Source organism: Typopeltis vanoorti, chromosome 18, assembly GCF_054136105.1.
Source record: "Typopeltis vanoorti isolate ZY-2024b chromosome 18, IOZ_Tvanoo_1.0, whole genome shotgun sequence".
In the NCBI taxonomy this organism is placed as follows: domain Eukaryota; kingdom Metazoa; phylum Arthropoda; class Arachnida; order Uropygi; family Thelyphonidae; genus Typopeltis; species Typopeltis vanoorti.
The window spans coordinates 11,627,157-11,654,130 of NC_143566.1; the positions used below are offsets into that span (position 1 = coordinate 11,627,157).

General features: G+C 35.0%; 1 protein-coding gene across 3 annotated transcripts in view; it reads right to left on the reverse strand.

The window, feature by feature from the left end:
- Window positions 1–26,974, reverse strand: part of Opa1 (Opa1 mitochondrial dynamin like GTPase) — a 712,584-nt gene that overhangs the window by 261,566 nt on the left and 424,044 nt on the right. For all 3 annotated transcript variants that reach the window (XM_090408405.1, XM_090408403.1, XM_090408406.1), the window contains one exon: window positions 8,789–8,853. In XM_090408405.1, the coding sequence (XP_090264531.1) occupies window positions 8,789–8,853 (65 nt within the window). The remainder of the gene's footprint in view (window positions 1–8,788; window positions 8,854–26,974) is intronic.

A 26,974-nucleotide genomic window follows, 5' to 3' on the forward strand; every position in this document is an offset into this window, starting at 1 on the left:
TATTTATTTAGGGGTACAGCACTGTTTGCAAAAAGATAAATTAAACATTTCCAATTTCAATATTAGTTTTTAATATCATCATGTGATCCATATAGATAATGAAAACAGTGGAGATAATATGCATATTTATCTTACATCCGATTTTACATTATAAACTATCTTTCTGTATCTCCTTCAAATTCTAACTGCTAAATTATAACTATGGTAAAGACTATACTCCTATAATACCCCATTTACACCATATATATTCAAGTAAAAAAATCTGAAATTGATAATTACTATACAGACTGAACCTAGCTTCTTTCTCACATTCACTTTCCCACAATTTTTCATAGCTTTTTCTATGTACAGTTGTACGAATCTTACTTGAAAACACTCAGCAGGTAGGGAAATACAAGTATAATTCTCACGTTGTTTTCTCCTTTTATAGATAAGTAATAAGGTAACTACTTCAATCATTCAGAATTTGTACCTTTTAGAATTTTTTAATTATTAAAGCATTACTGTATGATAGAAGCAAGTTGAGCAGGAGGGCCAAGATCAGTGAGTTAATGCATAAGTTCTGGAGCAGAAATGATATACAGTTTGTGGATGTGTGGAGTCAGTTAGATAGATTAAAGGAATTATACAAGGCTGATGGTTTGTATTCAAATGGTGTTATGTGTATGGAAAAGTGTAGTGGAATATAAAACTAGTGAATCTCAGGACAGAGAACACGAAGTATAAATTAGCATCAGTGACATGTGTGTCTTTATTTATTTATTTATTTATTATTTATCATATGGCAATCTACATAAAGTTAAAAAGTGCATGTACAGGGTGTTCGGGATAAATTTGACATATTTATAATTAATTATATTTTTCCGTAAGTTACATGTATTAACACACACTTCTCTTCATTTAAAAGTTTGGACCCTTCTTCATTCATATACAAGATGTCAGAAAGGATGGATAGCTGGAACCCACCTGAATCATGGAAGAGAATAACTTGTATCATGATGATTCGTGCCCGCCATCAAAATAAGGATATTACGACTGCTGCCCAATGCTCCCTGAATACAGTAAAAACAATCAGGCATGAACTAGAGACTTGCAATGGTGACTACGAGGATGTAGCAAGAAGAAAGATCCCTAGCAGACGATCTGATTGCGTTCGTACAGCAGAATTCCTCGCAAATCTGCAGGAACAGGTGTTGAAGAACCCTGGCATTGGAATTCGGGCTTTGTTCGTGGAGTTGCTAACTGTAGTCAAGCCCTGGATAACAAGGGTAGCCAATGGTAGGCCGTATGTATGGCAGCAGGATTCGGCCCCTTGCCACACCTCTGGGAAAAGTCAAAAATGGTTGTCTGAAATTTTCTACGACTTCACCAGTCCAAATGTTTGGCCTCCAAACTCCCCAGACCTTAACCCCATGGATTATTTTGTATGCGGCGCAGTTGAAAAAGACACCAATCGCACTTCCAGTAATACAAAAGCCCAGTTAATGGATAAAATTAAAACAGTTTTTGCGGCCCTTCCCAGGGAGACTGTAGCATCAGCTTGTTCGAGGTTCCGAAGCAGAATTGAAGCTGTGATCGATGCTAATGGTGGTTATTTTGAGTAAATCTTGTTGATAGTATTGTAATTAACTCTGCCTGTAATGTTTTTTTGTCAATTCATTAAATTTAATAGATACAAAGAAGATTTTCTTTTTCCTTACGAAACTGTCAAATTTATCCCGAACACCCTGTATATATATCGGTACAAATATGTAAAAGGTAAATAAAAAATGTAAATGACAAACAATTAAAGTAAAACATAGGCAGTAACACTTTCGCTGGATAAAGTACTTATAAGTTAAGATCAAATTCTCTGATCCAGTCTATAACATGCAGTGTCGCCTCCAGGAAATAGCTTCTTTGACCTGTTTATGAGCGAAGATTGCACTCAGTGGAAATATGATAGATTGATTGGTTCGGATGTCCACAGTCACACTCTGGTGAGGGAATTTTCCCCACTTGTACAGAAGCTTGCACATCTTCCATAGTCGGTATGAATCCTATTCAGTGTTATCCATGTCATTTGGCTCAATTCCATAACTGAGATTTTGAGGCAGCACCTATCAAACCAAATTTCAAGTTGGGCATTAGTATTTATGCTCCACATTCATTTTCATTGATCTTTTCATTGATTTCATTTCTTTTCTTTGGTATTATAATTAGTCATTCTCAGATGTTTAGCTTCACGAAGAGTGGGCTTTCTTGATTTCAATCCGTTAAGCCGTAGTTCTGATATGTCATATTCTCGTGATAGAGCATCACATCTTCGTAGATTTGGTGGTATAATGTTACTCCGCATTGGAAGCCAATAAACAGCTGTTGTTTTTATGGTTATAGATATAAGTAACATTGTGGTGTTAAGCTGGCAGCCAATTAGTTTAGTATGGCAGCTATTGAGTCAGACTGGAGCCCAGTACTCCGCCACCAAAAAAACCAGACTGAGTGCAGATGCTCGTAATGTGTTTCCTGCTGCACCCCAGGAAGTGCGACATAATTTCTGAATGATGTTATTTCTAGTTCTTATTCTTCCAAACTGTTTTCAGCTTGTTTCTTATATGACAGAGTACAGTCAATTGTAACTCCTATGAATTTCCAAATGGGATGTTCAACTCGTCTTGTGCCAATTTATTATTGAGATGGAAAGTTGACACTTCAGTTTTACTTTGGCTTGGTTATAGCCTCCATTTCTTAAAGTAAACATGCATGGAGGCAAGGTTGTTTGTGAGGGTTTCCTCCGTCCGTCTTCGTTCTGTTTCTAGTGGCTAGCGCTATGTCATCCGCATAGCAGAATTTTCTAGATACTGTATCTAGCATAACGGCTATATATAAGCTAAATAAGAGAGGAGCCAATACTGAGCCTTATGGTAAGACATTGTTAAGTTTCTTCTGGTTACTACATATTTTCTCAAAGGACAACACGGAAATATCTATTGCTGAGCATATTATTAACAAGTTGTATTGTTTATCAACACAGTAGTACTTTCATTAATTTATACAGCATGCCCTAACTGCTGCATATGACGGTGTCATATGCAGCAGTTAGATCAATAAATACTATGGAAGTTTTTAGATTTCATTGAAAGCCAGCTTCTATGTATGACACTAGCCCCAGAACCTTGTCACAACAACTACGATTAGGCCTAAAGCCTACCTTCATTCAGAATGTGTTCAAAGATGGTGTTGCTTATGCAATTATACAATAGTCTTTCCAGTAGTTTATATGTGCAGCTTAGTAATGTGATTGGTCAATAATTTTGCAGGTTGTCAGTTGATTTTCCAGGTTTGGAAAGAGCTATTATCTTAGCTTTCTTAAATTCTTTCGGAAACATGCCAATGTTCATTATTTCTGAAAAGAAATGGGAGAGCCGTTTTTTTGGTGTTTTTGCCAGCATGAATAAGAAATTCCAAGAGAACTCTGTCGAACCCCGGTGACTTTCCTGTATTTGCATTGACTAGTGTATTGTTGATTTACTCATCGCTGAAAGGTCTCACATATTCTGATTCATCTTGTAGTTTTCCCTCTAATTCTCTGGCTTTTCTTTTAACTTCGATGGTATGATTTCTGTCATGTTGGCATCTCAAGATTTTATTTTAATAATGTGATTAGCAATTTGGTTTGGTGTAATATCTGTCTTTATAGTAGTCATCATTGTGGGGCCTCCTAGCTTCCGTAACACACTCCAAGCCTTCCTACTGGAGTGCCTAAAGTCCAGTCTCTCAATTGTTTCAGTCCAGTGTTGTTGTCTTTCTCTATCCAATTCATGAAAGAGATCATTTGTGATTTCCAAATCACCACTCTCCAAAAATTTCTCATAAAGTTGTTCACTCAATTCGTTCTATCCAGAAATATACTCCTTTCTATAGCCCATAGAGATATTTTTTTTGCTATACAGATGACAGGTCCTACAAATTGGTTGTATTTATTGGGTACAGGAGATATGAAGTGAATGTACTTGTCAAGGTCAATGGCACATTTTTCCAAATCAGCTCTTCTCGATCAATCAAATTCCATCTCAGGCAGGGAACTGATCAGACAAGAGGTATTTTTATGCCTACATCAAGGAAGACCGGCCGGTATTGGCTGTGAGGGACATCACTAAGAACTCTTCTTTGAGTAGTTAGAGGTTCATTTATGTTATCAGAGCTGACGAAACAGAGGCCAAGATTATAGTCTCTTCTCCATACTGTTGAATTCAAGGTACCACTCTCTTTAGTGTCAAAGATCAAGTGGATATTGAAGACCTCAGCCCAATCAGCAAGGGTTATACTGCATTCATCATTCTGGGCGTACTTCCATAACTCATGATGGCTATTGAAATCTCCCGCATATACTGTTGGATTATTCAAAGTGCTTTCCCGGCATGGTCTGTTTCCACAAAAGATATCTGGAGAAACCAGCAGACATTCCTGGTATAAAGGGATACTTTCCTATTTGGAGGAAATTCCAACTAGACCATTAGGTGGAAAAGGACCTTCATTGCCCAGTGAAATAGCATACATAAGATGAAGTGGCATATGCAATATTTGGACCATACCTCAGGGATTCCAGTTTCTGTCCCCCATTTCTCTATGCCATCTGAGAGATACTCTTCAAGGTCATGCCAAACATACTTAGAAAAATAACTACCTCCATTTTGAAGGTTACATCGATTAAAACTGCAGTGCTATACCAGTCCCTAGTTAGTGCACAGGCTCAAACATGTCAATAACAAGTTAAGAAGCTTCCTGGTCAACTAGTGCATAATCCTGCTGATACTCTGCTAGGTAGTGCCAGAAAGCCATCACATTACATCAATAGCTTTCAGAGAATCCAAAAAGCCAGGTACTCTCTTGCATTCGAGATGCTGTTTTACACATAACCAACTCTTAACATGCAAATGCTTAGAATACTGCTGATTAGTTTGTGGTGGCGTACCTTCAAAAATTCGTGATGCTGTCCAGAGAGCAATCTTGCTCATAGAGGTTGAAGTACAGATTTACTTCAACCGCTATTTCATAGATGCAGGATTTTGGTTCTGTATCTACCCTACAGGTACTTCAGTGGTCATTGCTCCACTGAACTGGCAACCATTATTATTCCACTTTCAGATGTACCTCTTAATACAAGACCAGCAACTGCCCAACATCCCATCACTGTGCAAATACAAACACACTGAACCTGCTTTTTGCCCTCTCTGCCTATACCTATACTGCAGATCACAACAATTGTAAAAGATTCATCAGCAAGTCCAAGTTCCAAGTCAGACTTTGAAAGCGCCAAATGCTGCAAGCTCGCCTCCTGCCCAAATGGCAGTCGCTCATCTGGTCCCTTGACAAGGCTTATGGTGCAATTCTTCCCACCTGAGTTTCCACCACTCTCACAACCAGATGGTATTGTGGTCACCTCACCAGAAGACAAGGCCAACATGCTTGCATCACTGTTCTCTTCCAATTGATGACCTGGGCAAAATTCCCTCCATTGCACAAAGAATGGCTACTGTCATGTCTCCAATAATCTTCTGACAAAAAGAAATCCAAAGAATCCTTAATAACCTGAACACAAACGAGGCATCTAGTTCTGATGGTATCCCATCTATTGTGTGAAAAAACTGTCCCCAGAACTAACATCTTTCCTATATTGCCTCTTCAATCTATCCTATTCAACTCATCTACTGAATAACATGGAAATATGTCCGCATCCAGCCCATCCCAAAGAAAGGTGATAAAAGTCAACCAACGAACTACCATCCAAATGCTCTCACGAATCTGTTCTCTAAAAAATTATGGAGAAGGTCATCAACAATCAACTCTCAAACCACCTAGAGACATGCCAACTAATCAGTGACCAGCGGTATGGATTCTGCTACAGCTAATCTTGCTTTCACCACCCACCTATGGACTCAGGCCATGGAGAAACTCACATGGTTGCCCTTGACATTTCAAAGGAATCTGATCGGATTTGGCACAGGGGCCTACTTAACTGCCATCCTATAGTCTCCCTTCACACTCTGCAACTGTATTGCCCAGCTTTTTTTCTGGTTGCTCACTACATTTAATGGTGAACAGTTTCCTCTCCTTAGATTTCCCCACCAATGCAGGAGTGTCCCTGAGTTCTGTTCTTTCACCCACTCTCTTCCTCTTGTATATAAATGACCTACTCTCACGGACTGCCCATCCTATCCATAGCTTTTGCTGATGCCATTTCTCCTTTTCATTCTACAAATCTGTTAGTGCTCAAGTATTAGAATCCTCAAGATCTACCACGACCAGGGATCTAAACTCAGATCTCCTAGCTATATCCCAGTGGGGGCAAGGACAACCTTGTAAACTTCAATGCCACCAAAACTCAATTCTGTCTAATCTCTTGCAAGAAAGAACTCACATCAATCCCCCCTTACCTTCAGTAATACTGAGATATCCACACACGGTCACATTTCTCTTCTTGGACTGACCTGCACCTCCAATCTTTTTTGCCACAACCATATTTCAACTATAGCTTCTGCAGCTGCCAAAAAACTTGGTGTACTTTTCTGAACAAGACACTAATTCACATCTTCACAGTTACTAATTCTAGACAAAGCCCAAATCTGCCCAGCCATAGAATATTGCTCCCATATTTATGGTGGTGCACCAAAATCCTCTCTAAGATTGCTTGTTCTATCCAGAAGAGGGCAATCGGGCTAATTAATGATCCCTCTCTCGCAAACCTACTTCAATCCCTCTCTTAGAGATGTTCAGTATTTGCCCTTGTCCCTCTTCTATAGATACTTTCATTTACAGTGATATGCGAAATTAGCCATGATTGCTCTTCCACTCTCCTCCAAAATCATCAAAACAAGAGCCACTGCTAACCAACACTGTTTTACAGTTCATCTTAAAATTCGCCGAACCAAGTTCACTGCCACCTCTTTTATTCCGTCTACTTCTGTCCTTTGGAATAGTCTCACCCACTCTGCCTATCCCAAAGATTACAACCTTCAGCTATTCATCAAGCAAAATGTGAACAGACATTCTTTCTTCTATTCCTCTTGCCCACACATAGCACTAGTGTGCTATAGGTCATGCAGCCTTTCGTGTGTAGATCAGATTAATTAAATTAAAAAAAAAAAAAAAACCTCAGTCCTCTAAATGGTCTTCCACAAGGAGTATTCTGAAACAACTACAATCCTGCAGATCTTAAATTAAAAATATAAAAAAATAAAAAATAAAAAAAATAAAAAAAAGTCAATAAACTTGTGTCTCATTCCTCACCTGTACATAACATGTGGCAGATTGTGCTGGATGCAAAAGACTGTGGACTCATCGTAGTGTCAAAATGCAATGCAAATTTTGGTTCTCCAGAAATTCAAAATATAGTTTTTTGTTTATTTTTATTATTTCCACTACTATCATAAAAGCATTTGTGATCATAAAAGCTAGATGCCCCAATATTGTGAAAAAAAATTGTTTTTTCATAAAAGGTTATTCAGCTTCTTAGTAGCCCCTCTCTTCATTTTGGTTCTTCTTCTTCTTCCTTAGGATGATGTGTAGGTAAACAATTAACATTTTTAAGTAAAAATAAACTAATAAACAAGTTTTTAAATAAACAAAGTCAGTTACAGATGGATACTTATTGGAAAAGTAGATCTTGTGTAAAAATTAATGGGAACCACTGACATAGCATCCATTTGGTGATGGTCATTATAAATGACCATTTTGTTGAATATGACTAATTTTGTCGTAATAGAAAAAGACCAACGAGAAGACACGATACGCAGGCATGATTTTATCTTTAGAGAGTGCTCAGTCATATGCAATTAACTGGTAACCAAATAATTGTGACACAGCACTTGAAAATAGGTATGCAACAGAATGAAAAATTCCACTGCATACCTATTTAAGGTTGCTAAGTGTGAGATAGAGAAATGATTTTGTAAAGGAGGATCTGGGTGCACAATTTGAATATTAACCAGAGGTGTGTTGGAGGGCTCTGTATTGGAACTGTTGCCATTTAATTTGCACTATAATGATATTAGTAATAACTTGGGGAAGGAGAATATCCAGTTGCATACTGATGATGAAAAACCAAACACAATAATCAAGATGATGTAGCAATCCTTCAGGATGATTTACACAGACAGACAGTGTGGGCAAAGAATAATGGTTATTAGTTTAATATCATTTTGTTATTATGTGGGATTAGAGCCAAAGCAACTAAGGCTATAAGCCAGTGCATTATGCCTGTAAATTGCACAAGTTCAGTTTGGCCGGTTTGCCTGCCTTAAGGGAGAAGAAACTAAAGTAACTGAGTGGAAGAATACTGCCATCTCTATGTGAAACTAACATGTATTTCAATGAAAAAAACTTTATAAAGGTTGTTTATGTTCTAGAACAGATTTGAACCTAAGTCTTTCCACAAATATGTGGAGGCCCTCAGTGAATGAGGGCCTCCTTGTATCATTTGAATATATAGTTTTGCTTGCTTTAAATAAATTCCTTCTGAAGAAGAAGATCCAATTACATATAAAGAAAAAAAAATAGATATTTATAAAAATTAATTAAACACAGATATGTGTATTCAATTTTAAAGTCAAAAACAGCACAAAAGAGATCAGTCATACGAAAACTCATGAAAGCAGTTCAAATTCATAGCATTAAACAGATAGTTACTGTAATTAATATAAGAGGCAATATACCCAGAAAATTACCTCAGTAATATGAAAATTTATTTCAAAATATAAGTAACACAATATCAGAATGTGTCCAAGAAAAAATAATATGTATTACTTACCCTATCCAATTCTCTTACTTTTGGAAAGTTGTTTTTCCATTCAGTCTCCAGGTTAAAACGAGCAGCTAAATATATTTCACATAAATCAATCAAAATAAGTATTTTTAACATAATATCAGAATAAAAAGAGTTGATCTATATATTTGTAGAAAAATAGTATTAATATCAATATTTTCACATTTGTTGGAATTTTGAACAATTTACGTAAATTTATGAAGCAGTTTAAACAAAACTACATATTATTACTTTGCACAATACTAAAATCACATGGAAATGAACAGATGCATTTTTTATTTTATGGATACTTCCTTATGAGAAGAATCTTCTTGAATAGCAGGCAATGTGGGCAAATATCAGAATGGGGATCTGGAAAATAAGACTTATTTGTGCTTATAGACCCACAGAAGGTTCTGCTAAGGAACAAATAAAGGAATTTTTTTTAGGTATTAGAGAAGGCAGCTAGCTCAATTAAAAAGGAAAAGCTGGTCCTTGTTGGAGATCTAAACAAAAGAGTAGAAAACAATTACCAGACATATAGCAATGTTTTGGGAAAATAAGGAAAAAAGTGCAAATCTAATAATAATAGTCAATGGTTTAATAATTTCTGTTCAGGACATGGACTGGTTATTACTAACACCATGTTCCAACATAAAAATGCGCATAAATTTGCATGGAGAGAAGATGCAAGAAAGAAGAAAAGTCTTGTTGACTCTGTTATATAGTTGACAGTGATATTTTCCCACTGGTTCAAGACATAGAATACATAGAATTTTAAATGTTATCACTATTATTTTTGAACAGGATAAAATTAAATTCTATACTGAAAAGAAAAGTGTGTAAGAAAGTTTTAAAACGAATCAAGTTGAGAAGCTTTCAGAGGTGAACTGTAGACTCAAATACAAAAACATCATTAAAGAAAAAATTTCACAAGAACCAAACCTTGGTGAATAGCAAATCCTGAAGAAAACAGTGACCGATTCTGCCAGAGAGGCATGTGGTGGGGTTGTCTATAAGGATAGAAAAATCATAACTCCATGTTGGACATAGGAAGTTAAAGAGGCAGTGAAAGAAAAGAAGAAAGCATATCGAAAGTTCCTGGCATATAAGTCAGCAGGTGTTCTTAGAGAATACAGAGAAAAATGAAAGAAAGCAAAGCACTGTGTAAAAGTAGTTAAAAGTCCTGGTAAGACTTTGATAAGAACACAATCAGAATCTAGCATCTCCATAGGTAATTTGATATAATTTATTTGCTGTTTAGTACACTCAGAGAACAAACCGCTGAAGGTTTACTTGAAGTTGCTTAGAGTGCAAATGATGCATTAGTATGATGCTATATCTTGGTATGCATGTGTGTGTGTGTGTGTGTGTATAAGAGATCTCCAGGGAGTCAAAGGCTCATCAAGGAAGGTCATATATTACTCACAACATGTCATACTTTCTCTTGAATTTATTCATACTACCAGTACTCACCATCTCCAAAGGCAAACCACTCCAGTCACGAACTGCTCTATGAAAGAAAAATCCAGTGCTCACCCCTTTCTTGACTGCATTCATTCTCAATTTCCAAGGATGCCCTCTTGTCCTCTCACAAAGTAAAATATTCCATCTACTGGTACCCTGTGATACCCTTTGAAAAGTTTCTAGATCGCTATATCACCCTCTCTTTCTCTTCATTTCTAGTATCTATCGTCCAAAAATTCTCAATCTCTCTCTCTCTTAATAATCAACATTCTGCAGTCCCCATATCATCATTTTTAACACTCCTTTGCATCCTCTCCACTGTATTTGTATCACCTCAGAAACCTGGAGACCAGATCTGCACACAATAGTACAGGTATGGTTGTATGTAAGCCATGTAAAGAGGCAAAATGACTATGTTATTCTTACATGTCAGTGTTAGTTTCAGCATCACAATTATCTTCTGAGTTGCATTCATAATTTTTGCTATATGATCCCTAAAGTTTAACTTCCTATCTACTTAACCTCCAAGATTCCCAGCCTGATCAACTTCTTTCAGCATAATCCCATCTATATAATACACCATTGAATATCTCATTACACAAAGTGCATATCTTCATATTTACTAACACCGAACTGACATCAATTTTTACACATGCCCAAAAATCAAATCAAATCAATCATGTGAGTTGCATTCTTGATGACCTATCTTTGCTTCATCAGCAAATGGTTGTATATCACTTGTTAATGTAAAGATTGGATGACAATGGACTAAGGACGGATCCTTAGAGTACACCACTGGTCAACATATTTCCATATGGTGACCAGTGGCGTACCCATGGAAATATCTTAAAAATTTCAGGGACCTCAAACATTCCTGATGCACTTGTAGACTTATATTCCCCATATATCACTTTTTATATCTGTCTCTCAGCCATCTCTTATCGAAACTGGTAATTTATAATCCAATCCAAAAAATTCGAAAAATTTGTTAACGAGGAATATGCTTTTGTTATATAAGATTATCTAAAAATATGGGTATGCGTTCATATTTAGTAAGTCAAATGTATGCTTAGTATTACCAACATCATGTTGGAGGTTTAATGGTGTATTGAGAGCACTAGGAAAGGATTAAAAATTAATTTTAATACTTCCAAATTTTTCGTCTGTCACTGAGATATCTTCAGGTAGTACAATAATAATTGTAACACAAGCACAAAGACAACACAATATGTAATGAAACATGTGGGTGACTCTAAAGTCCTATCTAGGTGGTGTGCCCTCTATGGGTGTTTTTAGGCAGCCTAAAATTAGTTTTTATTCCTTTCCTGAGGTTGTCAATACTCATTAAACCTCTAAGATGATGTTCTCCCAGTAGTTAAACCTCAACACACAGTTAGTATTACCAAAGCTGCCATATAGTAAAGTGGTAGAATAACGAAAGGAGACTTAAAGGAATTTAAGTAATAAATTTGCTTACTGTATATTATAATCATCAAGGAGTGCTATTTCCATGTAACTGGTAATATATTATTGTATATTTGTTTATAGTGCATATCTTCATACCTAGTGACAGCTGTTTTGTTGTTTTCAAAACAGCTGTCACTAGGTAATAAGAACACTAGCCAGAAATATGAAATAAACTACCAAGTTAAGTTCTGTGATCTTGGAAAATCATTTACATAGTTTTAACTACTCTCCAAAAAGGAACTGTGAAGTTAATAACTGAAGGACAGTACAATGTACCAAGCCTCTTCATATATGAGAAGCAAGTAATATATGATTCGAGGAAGTGCAGTGGGAACTACTCAATTAAATTGTATTACTATTATCTGAGCAATTATTCTTCATGCCTATTTCTGAAAATGAGGGAAAGATGCATAAGAAAACTTGCTTAATAAGACATATGCAAGTATATTGGTCAAGTGAGATCTTTAACTTATTGCATTCTAAAGAAGATAAAAAAAATAGGAGAGTGAAAAGATAAATACTGCAAAAAGGAAGTTTCCACATGGTCAAATGAAACCACAGAACTTTCAGATGAATGCTCTATTCAACTTTGTTTTATATAGTATTTGATATTATCCCTCAGAAATGTATTTTTACTGTGAGAGAGTGAAAGAATTTTCTTTGAGCTCATATAGAGTAATTTTAGAATAGCCATATTGTCATTCTCTGTATTTATTAAGAATTTGAAGATTAGAAACTGTTTACTAATTATAATTCTACAGAGAATATGATCTTAAAGAGATAAAATTAATGATTTAATATACTGAACTTGTAGTATTATATATACTTATATGTTTACAGTAAATATTTTATTTTTAAATGATGGAGCTTCATTATTTGGATAAACACATGTTGATCTTTGAAGTCAATACCATAATGGATATAAATCTGAAACATTCTAACCAACAAAAATAAAATTATATGTAATACGTCGTTATCTTACTCCACAACTGATTTTAATATATAGGTGGGGAATAACATAGCTGGAGCAATCAAGCTTCAAATATAAAAATACTATGCTGTTCATTGCAAAGTATAATTCTTTGTCAACTAATCTTGCATGTGATCTCTTACCAACTTTTCCAAAATATTCACCACGATTCAGAGATAACAGGTCTACAGTTAGACAGACACATCAGTCTTTGCACCACTCTTGTGCAATGAGATTAGTACACAATCTTTCCACTTCTGTGGAATCTTCCCTGAGACTTCAATTATACAGCCTCAAAGTCACTGAACAGTCAGTTCAGCTAAACACACTTTTAACTGTGTTGATATCCTATCAATCCCTACTGCTCAATTCATATTCAGTTCATGCAACAGCTCTAGTATCTCCTGTTGAGTTTCTTCCTTCACTGGAGATGTAGCTTTGAGGTCAATATTGCATACACTAGGTAGAGAGCTTTTAGCAAAATGAGCAGTCATTAGTTGTGCAATCACTTCTCCAGTCTATCACGAGTCCAGACTTGTGATACATGTTTAGTGTATTTAAACAGCCAGTATCTAAAAATCTATTTTACAATAGAAAAAGAATAAAATAACTGACTGCATTTCCTAGACACAATTGTCACGTCTTCTAAACTTTCAAAAGATCATTACCTTCTTTTATCCATAGAAAGCCAATAAATACTGGAAGATATTTATACAGACCTTCACACTGTCATCCAGTTCAACAGTAGAGTAAATCACTAACACACAGAATCAGGGCTACCTGTTCCAATGGTATTTCTCTTACTACAGAACTTTCCTACCTTCGACACACAACTTTACCCAATTGCTGCAACTCCCCCCCTCCCCCAAAAGAGATAAAATACTAAATGCCTATCCACCCCCACCCCCCTCTAATATGCAAGACCACAGCAATACTGTTACAATCCCACGTATTCAAGACACATGTGAAGATATTCAAAGTAGTTTATGAGTTCTACATCAAATTCAAACTAGAAGATCTCATCCATTCACCTAAGGACAAACTTCATTTCTATTAATTGAGGAGAATATGCTCACCCTGTATTTGTAATCTGGCTTGCTAAAGACACATTGAAAGATCTGTTGACAGCAACAAACATCCCTGAACCAAACAAGTATGGTGTATTAATTTGCTAGATATCTGGAAGACTGTCATAAATATACTTGTAAACTTCTCTTTAACTAACAACAAAGAGGATGCCAAATTTGGACTTTAGTTCTTTATGTTGGACATTATAATTCCACCTATTATCTAATTTTTGCGAACTGCATATTGTAACAAACTGTTTGTGCTCTGAAAGATGCTAGGTATAAAACTAGCAAAATGTTAGCAGCCAAATAATTAAATAAAATACATTATTTATTTTCTTTTTGTGTAGTGAATTAAACACAAATATCAACAATGAACAACTTCCAGCACCAAAGCTTTTCAACACATCAAAAGGAATATAGTTTTTATTGATCTATACGAAATGAAAGAATTTTTAAAACATCTAGGAAAAAATGATATCTATAATAATATATTAACTCACATGAATGAAAACATCAAAAATTATAGAAACAACTACTATGTTACAGTAAAACTTTAGTTTAATATAAACCAAAATAAACACTTCATTTCAACCTTCACATTAAGGTCTATATCTGGAGTATACACATATATATACAAAGAAACAAGCTGCACTACAATCTACATGGCATGCTAAAGTTACTGATCAACCATTACAACTATTGGCCTGACCTCTGGTGAAAAGAAAAACTTACTACATCAAGGCTAGAGTCCAATTATTATTATTATCAATTAGGTTACAAAATTAAATTAAGCTGGAGAGCAACATGTTTACAAAAAAGGAAAAAATTAATAATAAATAAAAAAAAATTACTTATATAAGTACACATAAAAATTACAACCAACTGGTATGAATAATGGCCAATAAAAGCTCAAAAATAGCTTAGAGTCCTCAAGTCAGGATTTTCTGGAAACTAAGTGGGCTGAATGTATGTCATACAAATTCTTGGGATTTTTATGCCACCATTATTGTTAGGGTGGTTAATCAAATTTTCACAGGCTTCTTTAAAGGTAAGTTACATGTGTAATAGATGCTATAAACTCCATGATGTGCTAATGGAGGAGTTGAATATGTTTTTTAATTTTAAAGGTGGTTTAAAAGTGGCATTAAGATTATAATGGTGTAGGATTCTATTATTTTTTTCTGATAACCCTTTAATATGTATATGGGATGGCTATGGTTTTACTGCAATTTTTGTAATAATGTATTTTTTGAAGTAGGTGGAATTCTTCATAAAGTTTTATGAAGAACTTTATTAACAGTATTTTTGATATAATCATTACTTATAAATGTATTGTGAATAATTTTTAATTCTTGTTTAAGAGCTTGTTCATTACAGCAAATTGTTATAGCTCTGTTGTTGAGGGTATTAATGACTCAAATTGTTGTGAAGGGTGGTGATGTGAGTTAGCATGTATATATTGGCCGGAATGTATAGGTTTGCAGTAATACATACATGCTAACTCTTTTGTTTTATTTATTGATCTCTCAAATATTTACATATATACAATGATCATCTTGAGTAACATTCAGCATATTATTTTACAAGGTTCAGTGCTAAGGGCTACATATGAGATTTCAATAATGATGATAACATAGTTTTTTTTTTGCTATTTTTTAAAATAACAATCAGAGTAATAATTTATAATTAAATAGTTCAGAGGTTCACAAGTTATATAATATTACATGTTGTAGTTAATTTTTTTTTTTTCTTCAAAGTTTGAGAAAGTGTGATTATACAACAGCATTTACACATATGCAATTAAAATATTATATTTCTAATTCTCACAAATATACAATGTAAACTCATTATTTACATAATTTTTAAATAAAAATAATAATTTATTACATTATTTTTTATGTTACATAGTAATATTATATTAATATTATCACATAATAATCAGTATCTTCTTTATTGTGATATACTTTACTGACTGTTTTGTTACATAATCTGCATTCTTTGATTATAAGGATTACATGTAGATTAGTGAAGCGAGTTAATCCCACCTACTTCAAAGCTTGGCTTAGCTTTTATGAAGAGAGAGTGGGATTTAGCCTTTACTATTTGTGTTGTTGATACTGTTATGCATGAGATATAGGCATTGGATGCTTGTGATTTGTGATGTGTATATTAGTGTTAATGGTATATTAACTTTGTTGGTACATTTTCCAGAGTTCGTGTTTTAATGTTCTGTAGTTATCTATATGTTTTAAATTTCTTCGTAGGTTGTTGAGTTGTGTGGGTATCTGGTGTGATCTTACAAAAGAATCATACGAGTTGTTGAAGGGTGTAGGGATGTAGAGAGTTGTTGCAGGTAGTGTTATACGATATGTGTCTCTGTTGTTTCGATAGGTGATGTTGAAGTAATTCCTTGTTAATGTCATGTAGTGTTTCAGGTTTTTAATGCTCAGGATTCTGTGTGTCGCCATGTGCTGGTCAGATATTGGCTGTTACATGTATGGTGTCCAAATCACTGTTGACACAATTTTCTTGTGTAATGTTTCTAATTTTGTTAGGTGGCTGTTTGATTTGTTCGCATAGACTGTTATACCATATCTGAGTAGGGATTCGCAGATACCGTGATATAGGAGTTTTTTTACGTTGGATGGAATGTCTTTTTCTTGGAAGAGTTTTGCTGCGATGATCCAGAGTTTGGTATGTAAGTATTCTATATGTTTTGTCCATTTTAGGTGGCAATCTATATAGAGACCAAGGTATTTTGCATGTCTTACAGGTTTGATTTTGGGACATTGGCAGGCATTTTTATTGGTAATGCAGCGGTATGTGTGACAGAGTATCGATAGTGGTGCGGGGTGCATGATTCTTGGGTTGTGTATTATCAACATCTGTGTTTTGGTTCCATTGATTAGAATTGCATTTTGATAGAAGTATGTTGTGATTTCATTTAGGTCTTGTTGTACTTTGCAGAGAGCCGTGTTGATGTCTGTGTGGATTGCTAGTAGTGCAGTGTCATCTGCGTCCTGAAATATTTGATTTCTTAATGACCATGTTATGAACATTGTTAATGTACATGTTAATCTTTTAATGTAGATAATAATCTTAATCTTTTCATGTAGATAATAATAATAGGACTAGCTTTGATGTAGTAAGGTTTTTTTTTTTTTTTTTTTTTTTTTTTTTTAAACAGAGGTTTGGCCAATAGTTGTAACGGTTGGTCAGTAACTTTAGCATGCTGTGTAGATTGTAGTGCAGCTTGTTTCTTTGTATATATGTGTATACTCCAGATTATAACCTTAACATGTTGACTGCCATGGCAATTTTCAGGATTTGGGTCTCAAAAGCCAATTTGATTTATTCAAAATTGACTTTTGAATATAATAATAATCACAAAAACATACAAAATGTGTTTTTTTGGAAAAAAAGGTCTCACGAATTATCTCGTAGTTGGTATATATAACAGAAAGTTCTTTGCAGTAGCCAACTTCAAGTTAATTCGTACTCAGACAAGCTTCGACTTGTCATTGTTTTGCTAAAGCAGAGTTAGCGATATGTGTGTAAATTCATCAGTAGTGAATCAAACTTAGTTGAGTATGTTACATTTACTTCTTTCATGAGTATTTTGTTTTATAATTATTATTATAATATATATTTATAACCCCACAATATGGATAAGAAAAGACCACTGACTCAAAAAGAACTTGAATACCAAGCTAATCTAAGTGAGTCAGAATTTGACGAGATTTTTGCCGAGGATGGTTACAACAGTAGCAATTCTAAACCTTCTGAGGATTCGAGTGAGGACAGTGAAGACGAAGTCATCCCTGAGCCTGAAGATAATCCTGATACTTCCCAAGCAACAACATCAAATATAAATGATAATTTGTGGACCGAAATACAACAAGAACCTGAATAATTTATTTTCCAAGCGAACGTTGGTTTGAAATTAGACACAATCAGATTTTACAGTACAAACATTGGTAGACTTATTTTTTTCAGAAGAGTTTCTTGCATTACTGGTCAAACAAACTAATTTATATGCTGAGCAAGAAATTGCAAAACTTCCACGAGTAAGAAAATCTCACAGGGCATCACAATAGAAGGACATCAGCATTGCAGAAATGAAAGTTTTTATTGGACTTTTATTACAAATGGGCCTTTGTTCTTTTCCAACAATAAAGCATTACTGGAGTAGAAACCCACTTTATAATATAATGTTTTGACAATCGCATATGAGCCGAAATAGATTCCAGTTGTTATTGCGTTATTTTCACTTCGCTGATAACTCAATATCATCTTCAGACAGACTATACAAGGTAAGACCAATATTGAATCGTTTTAATAATATTATGTGCCAAAACTATGTACCAGATAAAAATATCTGTATTGACGAATCAATGATGTTGTGGCATGAAAGATTAAGTTTCCGCCAGTATATACAAAATAAAAAACACAAATACAGAATCAAACTTTATGAACGGTGTGAGTCTGATGATCTTGTTATGAAAATAAAAATTTACTCCAGTAAATCTGAAGAACCTGACCATAATTTGGGCCATACTACTGAAGTTGTTTTGCACTTACTGGAGGAATATCTCGTTAAGGGGTACACATTATATATGGATAATTTTTATAATTCTGTTACTCTTATGGAATTATTGACTGCACGAAAAGTGTGGAACACTATGTAATAACAGAAAGGGAAATCCCATAGAGGTGGTCAATCAAAAATTGAAAAAAGGGGAGGTTTTTTTGGCAGCGAAATGGTCCTGCTATAGTATGTAAATGGAAAGACAAACGAGAAGTACTTTGTATTTTTAACATGCATATTGTTGAAATGGTAGAGGTGTCCAACCGCAATGGAAAATTTTCGATGAAACCAAACATAATTCGAGATTATAATAAGGGAATGTCCAGCATTGACCGATCAGATCAAATGCTGCAGTACCACTCAGCTCTAAGAAAGACCATTGGATGGGCGAAAAAAAATTGAATTACATATTATAGAAATATATATACACAATGCATTCAAATTTTATTATAAAGTAACTAATTCTAACATAAAACTTATAAAATTTAGAGAAGCATTCGTCAAAGCATTGATTGGAAAAGAGATTCTACCAGTTTCAAAGAAAGTTAGATTGGAAGAAATTCGTTATTTAGAGAGTATCCCACCTACTGAAAAAAAAACTGCGTCCAACAAAGCCATGTCGAATTTGTACCCAAGCTAAAACAAAAAAGGATGAGAAACACATTATTATTGTCCAGCCTGCGAAGAGAAGCCAGCACTTTGTGTGGAAGGTTGTTTTAAAAAATATCACAAAAAATAAAATTGTTCTATTACTTTGTATTTGATTTTCACTGTATGAATAAATTTTCTGATCATGTACACCAGCTTTGATTTTTTTGTTCTCTTCCCAGAAGCCAACTATCCTTAGTTATGCATACATACTACAAATATGCTCGCAGCTACACAAAAAAGTTAAATCCAGCAACTAAGAGATCACTCACAGTTGGCCCTCTCAGCCAGATCACCTACTACGAATTATCTCGTAGTTGGCAGTCAACGTGTAATGTGAAGGTCGAAATGCCGAGTTTTTATTTTGGTTTATATTAAACTAAAGTTTTACTCCAACACGGTACTTGTTTCCATAATCATCATGATGTCTTCTAATCAACGTGTAAGCATGAAGGAAAGGATTCGCATGAAGGAAAGGATTCACATGAATGAAAGATGATTCAAATGTAAGAAATATGGAAGAAAAAGAAAGAGAGAGAAATAAAAAAGGAAGGGTTTCAGACAAGGAGACTGCATTCCCCAAAACTATTCTCAACTCTTGAATATTATTACAAAAATAAATTTAAAAGTAAGTCTACATATGGATAGAAATAATGTATACGGGGAAACACTCTAGAAAGTAAGCAAATAGAAATAACTATGTTCAACTAGGGAGCCAGTTCCACTCAATTTTAGGGTGCAGCAGTAAAGTCGATAAGCTGGCCACTTGATAGGGCACACAACTGAACCAGATGATCATGCATCTCCTGCAGGATTCCAAGATCAGCTGGCAAATAATCCTGCTGCCACTTACTCTGGGTCATGCCTAAAGGAGACGAAGTTAGTGAGGACATGGTCTGAGGCCAAATTTGGACTGGAGTCTGGGCATTCCCAGTACATGAGTTATCTACACAAGTTCTTGCTCTTTATGTTTCCTGAATCAATAACTCTAGTATGATAGATGATCATACAAATACTACTGTTTTAACTGCAGATGCAAAAAAGAAAACGTGCGTTTGTAAAATCTAATATTCCTTGGGCTATTTAACCTAAAATCCCCACTTTTCAATCTGCTTTGGCTCAAGATTTCCTTGCCTTACTTTACAGCTTTTACTTGATGCTGTTACTGCTCCCTCAAGTCTGACAACCATGTGCCTCTGCAGTCCATGATAAAAGTAAAGCATACGTTCACTAGCTTATATTAATAACTACAGCTTACACAACAGCGTGAGACAAGCGTAAAAAAAAAGTTGCCCATGATTCCAAAGCATACTGCATAAGAATGTAATGCAATAAACTTGTGGAATGCTCAACTTGCAGACAAGCCTTTAACATGCTTTACTTAGGTTGATGGGTGTAACTTCTGTCCTTCCCTGTACCCACCTCTCTTGCATCCTCATGGTACCATGGTAACTTCAAAGAAAATGACAGACCTCTTGACATCGGTTTTCCCTCCAACTCTTGAACAAGAGAACAAGGCAAATCATCCTACCACACTACCAAAAACTGCCCACTGTATACCTCCTCTGAACTTTCCTAGAAGGACATCAGGAAAACCCTGATTAATCTCGATACTAATAAGGCTCCTAGTCCATATAGTGTTCCTTCAGTTGTGCTCAAAACTTGTGCCTCAGAATTAACACACATCCTGTAGCAGATATATAAGCTATATATTTTATTGGCATCTATTCAACAGCATGAATAGCAGGCCTTCATCGAGTCTGTTCCTAAAAATGGAGACAAAAATCAGCAATTCTAACTATTGTCCCATTGCTCTCACTCCAGTACTTTCAAAAGTGATGAAGTTATGTACAGCCAGCTGCTTTTGCTACCTGGAGACTCATTAATCAATTAGAGATCACTAATATGGATTCTGTCATTCTCATTCTACAGCTGACTCCTCACTAATCTCACCCACTTTTGGACACAGGGTATGGAAAGATTTGGAGAAACCCATGTTGTCATGCTCAATATTTCAAAGTCATTTAACATAACCAGCAGTGACCATTTTATGGCCTACTTCCTGCACTCTGTAATTGGATTGCCAGCTTCCTTACTGGTTGTTCATTGCTTGTCATGGTGGATGGCCTCTCACCAGATTTCTTTATCGATGCTAGAGTGTCCCAAGGTTCTGTACACCCACACTCTTTCTCCTCTACATCAATGACCTTATCTCTTTTACTCCAAATCCTATTCACTGTTTCACTGATGACAGTATTCTTTATTCCTCATTCAAGAAAGCCTGCAGTGGTCAATTGACTGAAGCATCAAGATCTTCCATAACCAATGACAAACACTGATCTTCTCAACATCCTCAAATAAGGTTAAGACAACTGGTAAATTTCAATGCAATAAAAGCTGTCCTGCCTTCTTATCAGCAGGAAAGATCCTACTTCACTCCCTCTTACTTTTCATTAATGTTCTAATTTCCTTTCAAGATCAGCTCTCTCTCTCTCTCTTTCTCTCCCTCTCCTTGGGCTGACTGTCACATCCAGTTTTACCTTTTAGCATCCCCAGCCTCTAAAAAGCTTGGTATCATTGTTGTGTTCAAAACATTACTGCTCTCTTCCTAACACTTTATAAGTCACAGCTCCAACCCATCATGGAATACTATTTCCACATTTGGGGTGATGCACCCATATACTATCCAACTCCAAACATGCCGAACAAACTTCTCTTATACCCTTTCATACCATCCATGAACATTTTCCCACCAAATATATGTATAATTCTTTAAGAAACATATCAATAGATTTCCTCCTTCTCCATCAACACTTATCAATATATCAATGTAAAAACAACAGTGGGACTGGATGGTACGTCAGCTTATGTGCAAAAGGATTAGCATTGTCTGTGACAAAAATGTTTAATCTAAGACTCAGCTCTGGCAAGATTCCAAGTGAAAAGAGGGTAAGATAGATAGTTCCATTACATAAGCATGTCTTCAAGATAGAAGAAGCAAGTTATAGACCAATTAGTATCTCTAGAGTGATGGTTATGGTATTGCATAAGTTGGTTAAAGGTAAAATTCAGGAATGGGTAGATAGGAATATGATACTTTATAGGGGACAGCATGGTTGTAAAAGGTGGTTTCTGCCTTATTGATTATTTATTCACATTTTATAATAAAGTGACAGCAGAAATGGATAAAGGAAATAGTTACACAATGATACTGATTGACTTTACAATGGCATTTGGCAGAATATCACATGGAAAATTATACGTAAGCTGGAGCAAATGGGAATGGATATAAGACTGATTAAATGTGTGTGGGTTGCAGAATTTAGTTGACAGGCCAGATAGGACATGATAGACACTTAGAAGTTACTAGGGATTGTTATAAGATTGACAAAAAAAAAAAAAAAAGAAAATTTTCAATACATGAGGAGTATGGGAAGAACAACAGGCCACTCCTGGTAGTTGTGTAAAAATGTGGTTATTAAGAGTGTGTAGACCAGGTTCTTTGCTCAGAGAATGGTGAATAATGAAATGAATTGTTAGAGATTGTCATGAGTGTTCTGTGATAAATCATTTAACTCCATGGAGATACCCATATAATAATAATATCTCAAGAAGATTATCATTGTATCTAGTGCTGAATACTATTCAATACAAAATACACAACCCTGATCAGCATTGCATAAATATAGCATGTTGTATTTGCTTAGAAAATTCTCTCCTGTTCTGATGATTCTTTGTTTCATTAACACTTATTATGTCAATCTGATACTTATCAAATTTTTCATCGATGCTGCTTATGTTGATGGTGCCAAGTTTGAACTCTGCTGATCTTGAATTGGGGTTTGTTCTTGTAGCTTACCCTTTGCTGTTCACTTTCATTTCCCTGATGAAGAGAGTGGGAGCTTGTTTAACTCGGTTGAAATTGTATCACTATATCATCATTAAGTCAAAAAGAATACAGTTTGGTTGGCAAAATCCCAAACTACCAGCCTATCTTCATTTGATCAGTACCCAGGTAGAAACCATTAATACAATATAATGAAATAACTACAGCACAAAGAGAAATAATCAAACAGTAGAAATAATTGTTTCAACATTTTGTCTCTGTCACAGAGATATCTTCAGGAATGCAATTGTTAAAATTGTAATAACACACAGAGGGAGAAACCTTACCAGGTAGAAAACTTAAGCCTTTTGGCTCTTTACTTTAATAATTACTTTTATGCAGCAACCAAGAGTTTGCTTATGAAAAATACATTTTTCTGACATTTCAAGTTCCTTGGTACTGAATGAGAGTTTTTGCTCTCTTAAGGTTTCTAACTGGTCTCTGAAGAGAACCAACCAGTTCAAAACAACTGTCAGGTCAGTGAAACCTTATCAAAATGGACTAATAAAAGGGGAAGATATAGACATTTGGGTGGCTCCTATGTCTTTTAAGTAGCTCACATTTAATCAACTCGTGAATGCCAGGGAGTATTCCTGTAAGCTCTCTGGTCAACTTAGCTTATGAAGCTTTTATAGTTTCTAAATTCGGGTTTGAAATAATGCCGGGCTGAATATCTACTTTGCTTATATAATTTTGCATTGCCAAACTGAAGCCTTTTGGCTCTTTATTTTAGTAATTACTTTTACGTACCAACTGAGAGTTGGCTTATGAAAAATACATTTCTCTGACATTTCAAGTTCCTTGGTACTGAAGAAGAGTTGTTGCTCTCTTAAGGCTTCTACCTGGTCTCTAAAGAGAACCAACCAGTTGGAAACGGTCATCGGGTCAGTGAAACCTTATCAAAATGGACTAATAAAAGGAGAATATATAGACGCTTGGGTGGTGCCTATGTCATTTAAGTAGTCCACACTAAGGCACCTTGAGAATGCTAAGGAGCGTATTCCTGTAAGCTCTCTGGTCAACTTACCTTACGAAAATTTCATAGTTTCTACATTCAGCTTTGAAATAATGCTGGATCTAATATTCAGTTTGCTTAAATAATACAAAAATTATACTTATTAATATATTTTTAATATGCTTTCATTTAATGGATCTTTATTGCCAAACTGGGATGTAACAACCGAAGAAATGTGCCCCCCCCCCCACCAAACTAGAATCATTCAAGTGCAGACCAAGAATCCACTTCTGCAAAGTACAACTTCCCAACATGGGAATGCTATAGCATTAAAAAGATTTCTGTTCAGGTCCCTGATAGGAAGAAACAGTCAGGCCAGAAAAACTTCAAAAAACAGCATAAATAAAAAGCAAATATCCAGGCTCATAGGTAAACTTCACGTGTTTTAAACAGTGCCATACTAAGGCAACTCCAATGACAAAGGTTGTATTGTCATAAGCTCTCAGTAAATTCATAAGCATTTAATTAAGTTTCAGATATCTGCCTCTGAAACAAGGATGGATTTTTATCATCCTTTCATTTAATAATTTTACATCACCAAATTCAAGCCATCATGGTTCAGTCTTCAAGCATTATAGGATGATAACTGAAGTTTTGAAGGCAAGAAAAAAGCTTGATGCCCAAGAGGGTCAACATCAGCTTACAGACGATCATCAATCAGCTCACAAGAGAAGGAATGCAAACTGCTGCACTGTTCTGAGGACAAAGTCCACAGGTTTTGAACATAATTATAGCCATACATGGACATGAGATTTTGAACCAGAATTGAAAAGTCAATCCTCACAATGGAAACATCCAATCGCTCTTCATTCAAAAATTTTCTTCATTCTTTTCAGTCTCTAGCACATTATTAAAGATCAGCTGCAGTTTCTTTAGTTGTCTTAAGCATTTCTATTGCTATATTATCATTGCCCAAAGCCTTTCCACTTTTCATTTTCTCTGTTACGTCCATCATTTCATTATTAGATATAGTTTCTGAAAATGAGGTTTCCGGCTACCAACATGTTAGGGTTTTTTGCTGTGATTTCCTGAGCACAAAATGTATTGAAGAAACTTCCTGTAGTATGCTCTTTCACAGTTAACACAGGAAATACTCTGTTTATGGACTAGAAGGAAGGCATATAAACAGAGTATTTCCTGTGTTAACTGTGAAAGAGTATACTGCAGGAAGTTTCTACAAAAGGTTTTGTGCTCAGAAAATCACAGCAAAATGTTGGTGGCCGGAATCCTCATTTTCAGAACCTATATCTAAAAATGAAATAATGAACATAACAGAGAAAATGAAAAGTGGAAAGGCTTTGGGCAATGATAATATAGCAATAGAAATGCTTAAGACAACTAAAGAAACTGCAGCTGATCTTTAATAATGTGCTAGAGACTGAAAAGAAATCTAAACAATGGAAGAAGCAATGATAATTATAATTCCCAAGAAAGAAGATCTCATCATGTGTGATAATTGGAGAGGAATAAGTGTATTGTCAATATACTAATTCCCCTCCTGCAAACATTTTCTGTAAAATATTGATAAATATTAAAAATGAAGTAGACAAGATATTAAGACACAAACAAGCTGGTAGGTTAGAGTACTGCATTATATTTTTACCTTAAGGAACATTGCTGAACAAAGCATAGAACTTAGAAGACCATTATACCTAAATTTTATAGATTTTTCTAATTTATTATCAGCATCGACATAGAAATATTAAATTGATTATTAATAAAAATTATGGAATTCCTGATAAATACATGGGAATAATCAAAGAAATGCAAAAGAGAATTAAAGGTTGTGTTATTACACAGCAACATCTGAATGGTTTGAGGTAATATCTGGTGTAAGGCACGGTTGTGTAATGTCTGGCTTATTGTTTAATAGTCACTGATTAGATTATGAGAAAAGTTTCAGGTGCAAGAAGAGGAATATAATAGAATCCTATATCACAGTTAGAAAATCTAGATTATGGAGATGACAGTCTTGATATCATCAAAATACAATAATACAGAAAGAAAATTGGAAGAGTTGTATAAAATAGATGAAATGGTTGGTGTTAAATACAACTAAAAAAGTTCTTAGACTAAACAGCAAATTCCACAAAGAAATAAAAATTAATAATCAGAATATTGTAAAAGTTAAGAATTTTCCATACTTGGGAATCAATATAAATACTGAAGGTGGAACTGATAGGAATATAATGCAAAGAATGAATAAGTTAATGATATGGAGATCTTCAAAATATCATAATGAAGTAAAAATAAAGACCAACGGAAAAAAAAAAAAAAAGGAATGGAAATCAATTGTGGACAGATACTGATAATGGACAGCAGAGAGATTTCTGGAGTGGCTTTAACATGGATCACAGAAATAAAATCGAAAGACTTGAATTAACCTGGCAAAAGATGGCAGAAAACAAAAGAAGAATGGCTGGCTGGAAGAGTTGGAGAGAAGTTACACTTAAAAAGGCCAACGTGAAAAAGGTCAAAAGAATCTGAATGAAATGGATCTCGGCCTTATGTGCTATGAAGCATGAAGAGGATAAGAATATATAATCTTATGGATTAGATATTTCATCCTCAAGTAAAGTACTAGCAAATCAGCAAAATATGCCATATAGTAAGGTGTCTTGCGCTGTTTGCAGATACATGGGTCATCAGCCCTGAATAGATAAGAATGTGGATGACTGTGATCTGTGGAGAGAGTAACAAGTACACCTTTTTTTGTTTATATATATATATAAGAGAACCAGAGCAACTGCTCTGTCGAGCCATGTCCTGCTTTCAATAAACACGAACAACGAAGGCCACCAACATGAAATAAATTGGACATTGATTTCAAACCTACACATCTGCCATGATGAAATAGAGCGCCGCATTGTCGAGTCAAGGGAAATCACCTTAGACCCTTTTCATTTGAATAATAATCTTAGCTATAATTTGGCAGACTCTTTCAACTCTACTATTAGATACTGGAGATTGCGTGATTACACACACACACAGGTGTACAACAATAGAACTTTAACTCGGACTGTAGTTCAAGCTCATAATAACTGTAATTTACAGTCGAATATTATGGCTTTATAATTGTAT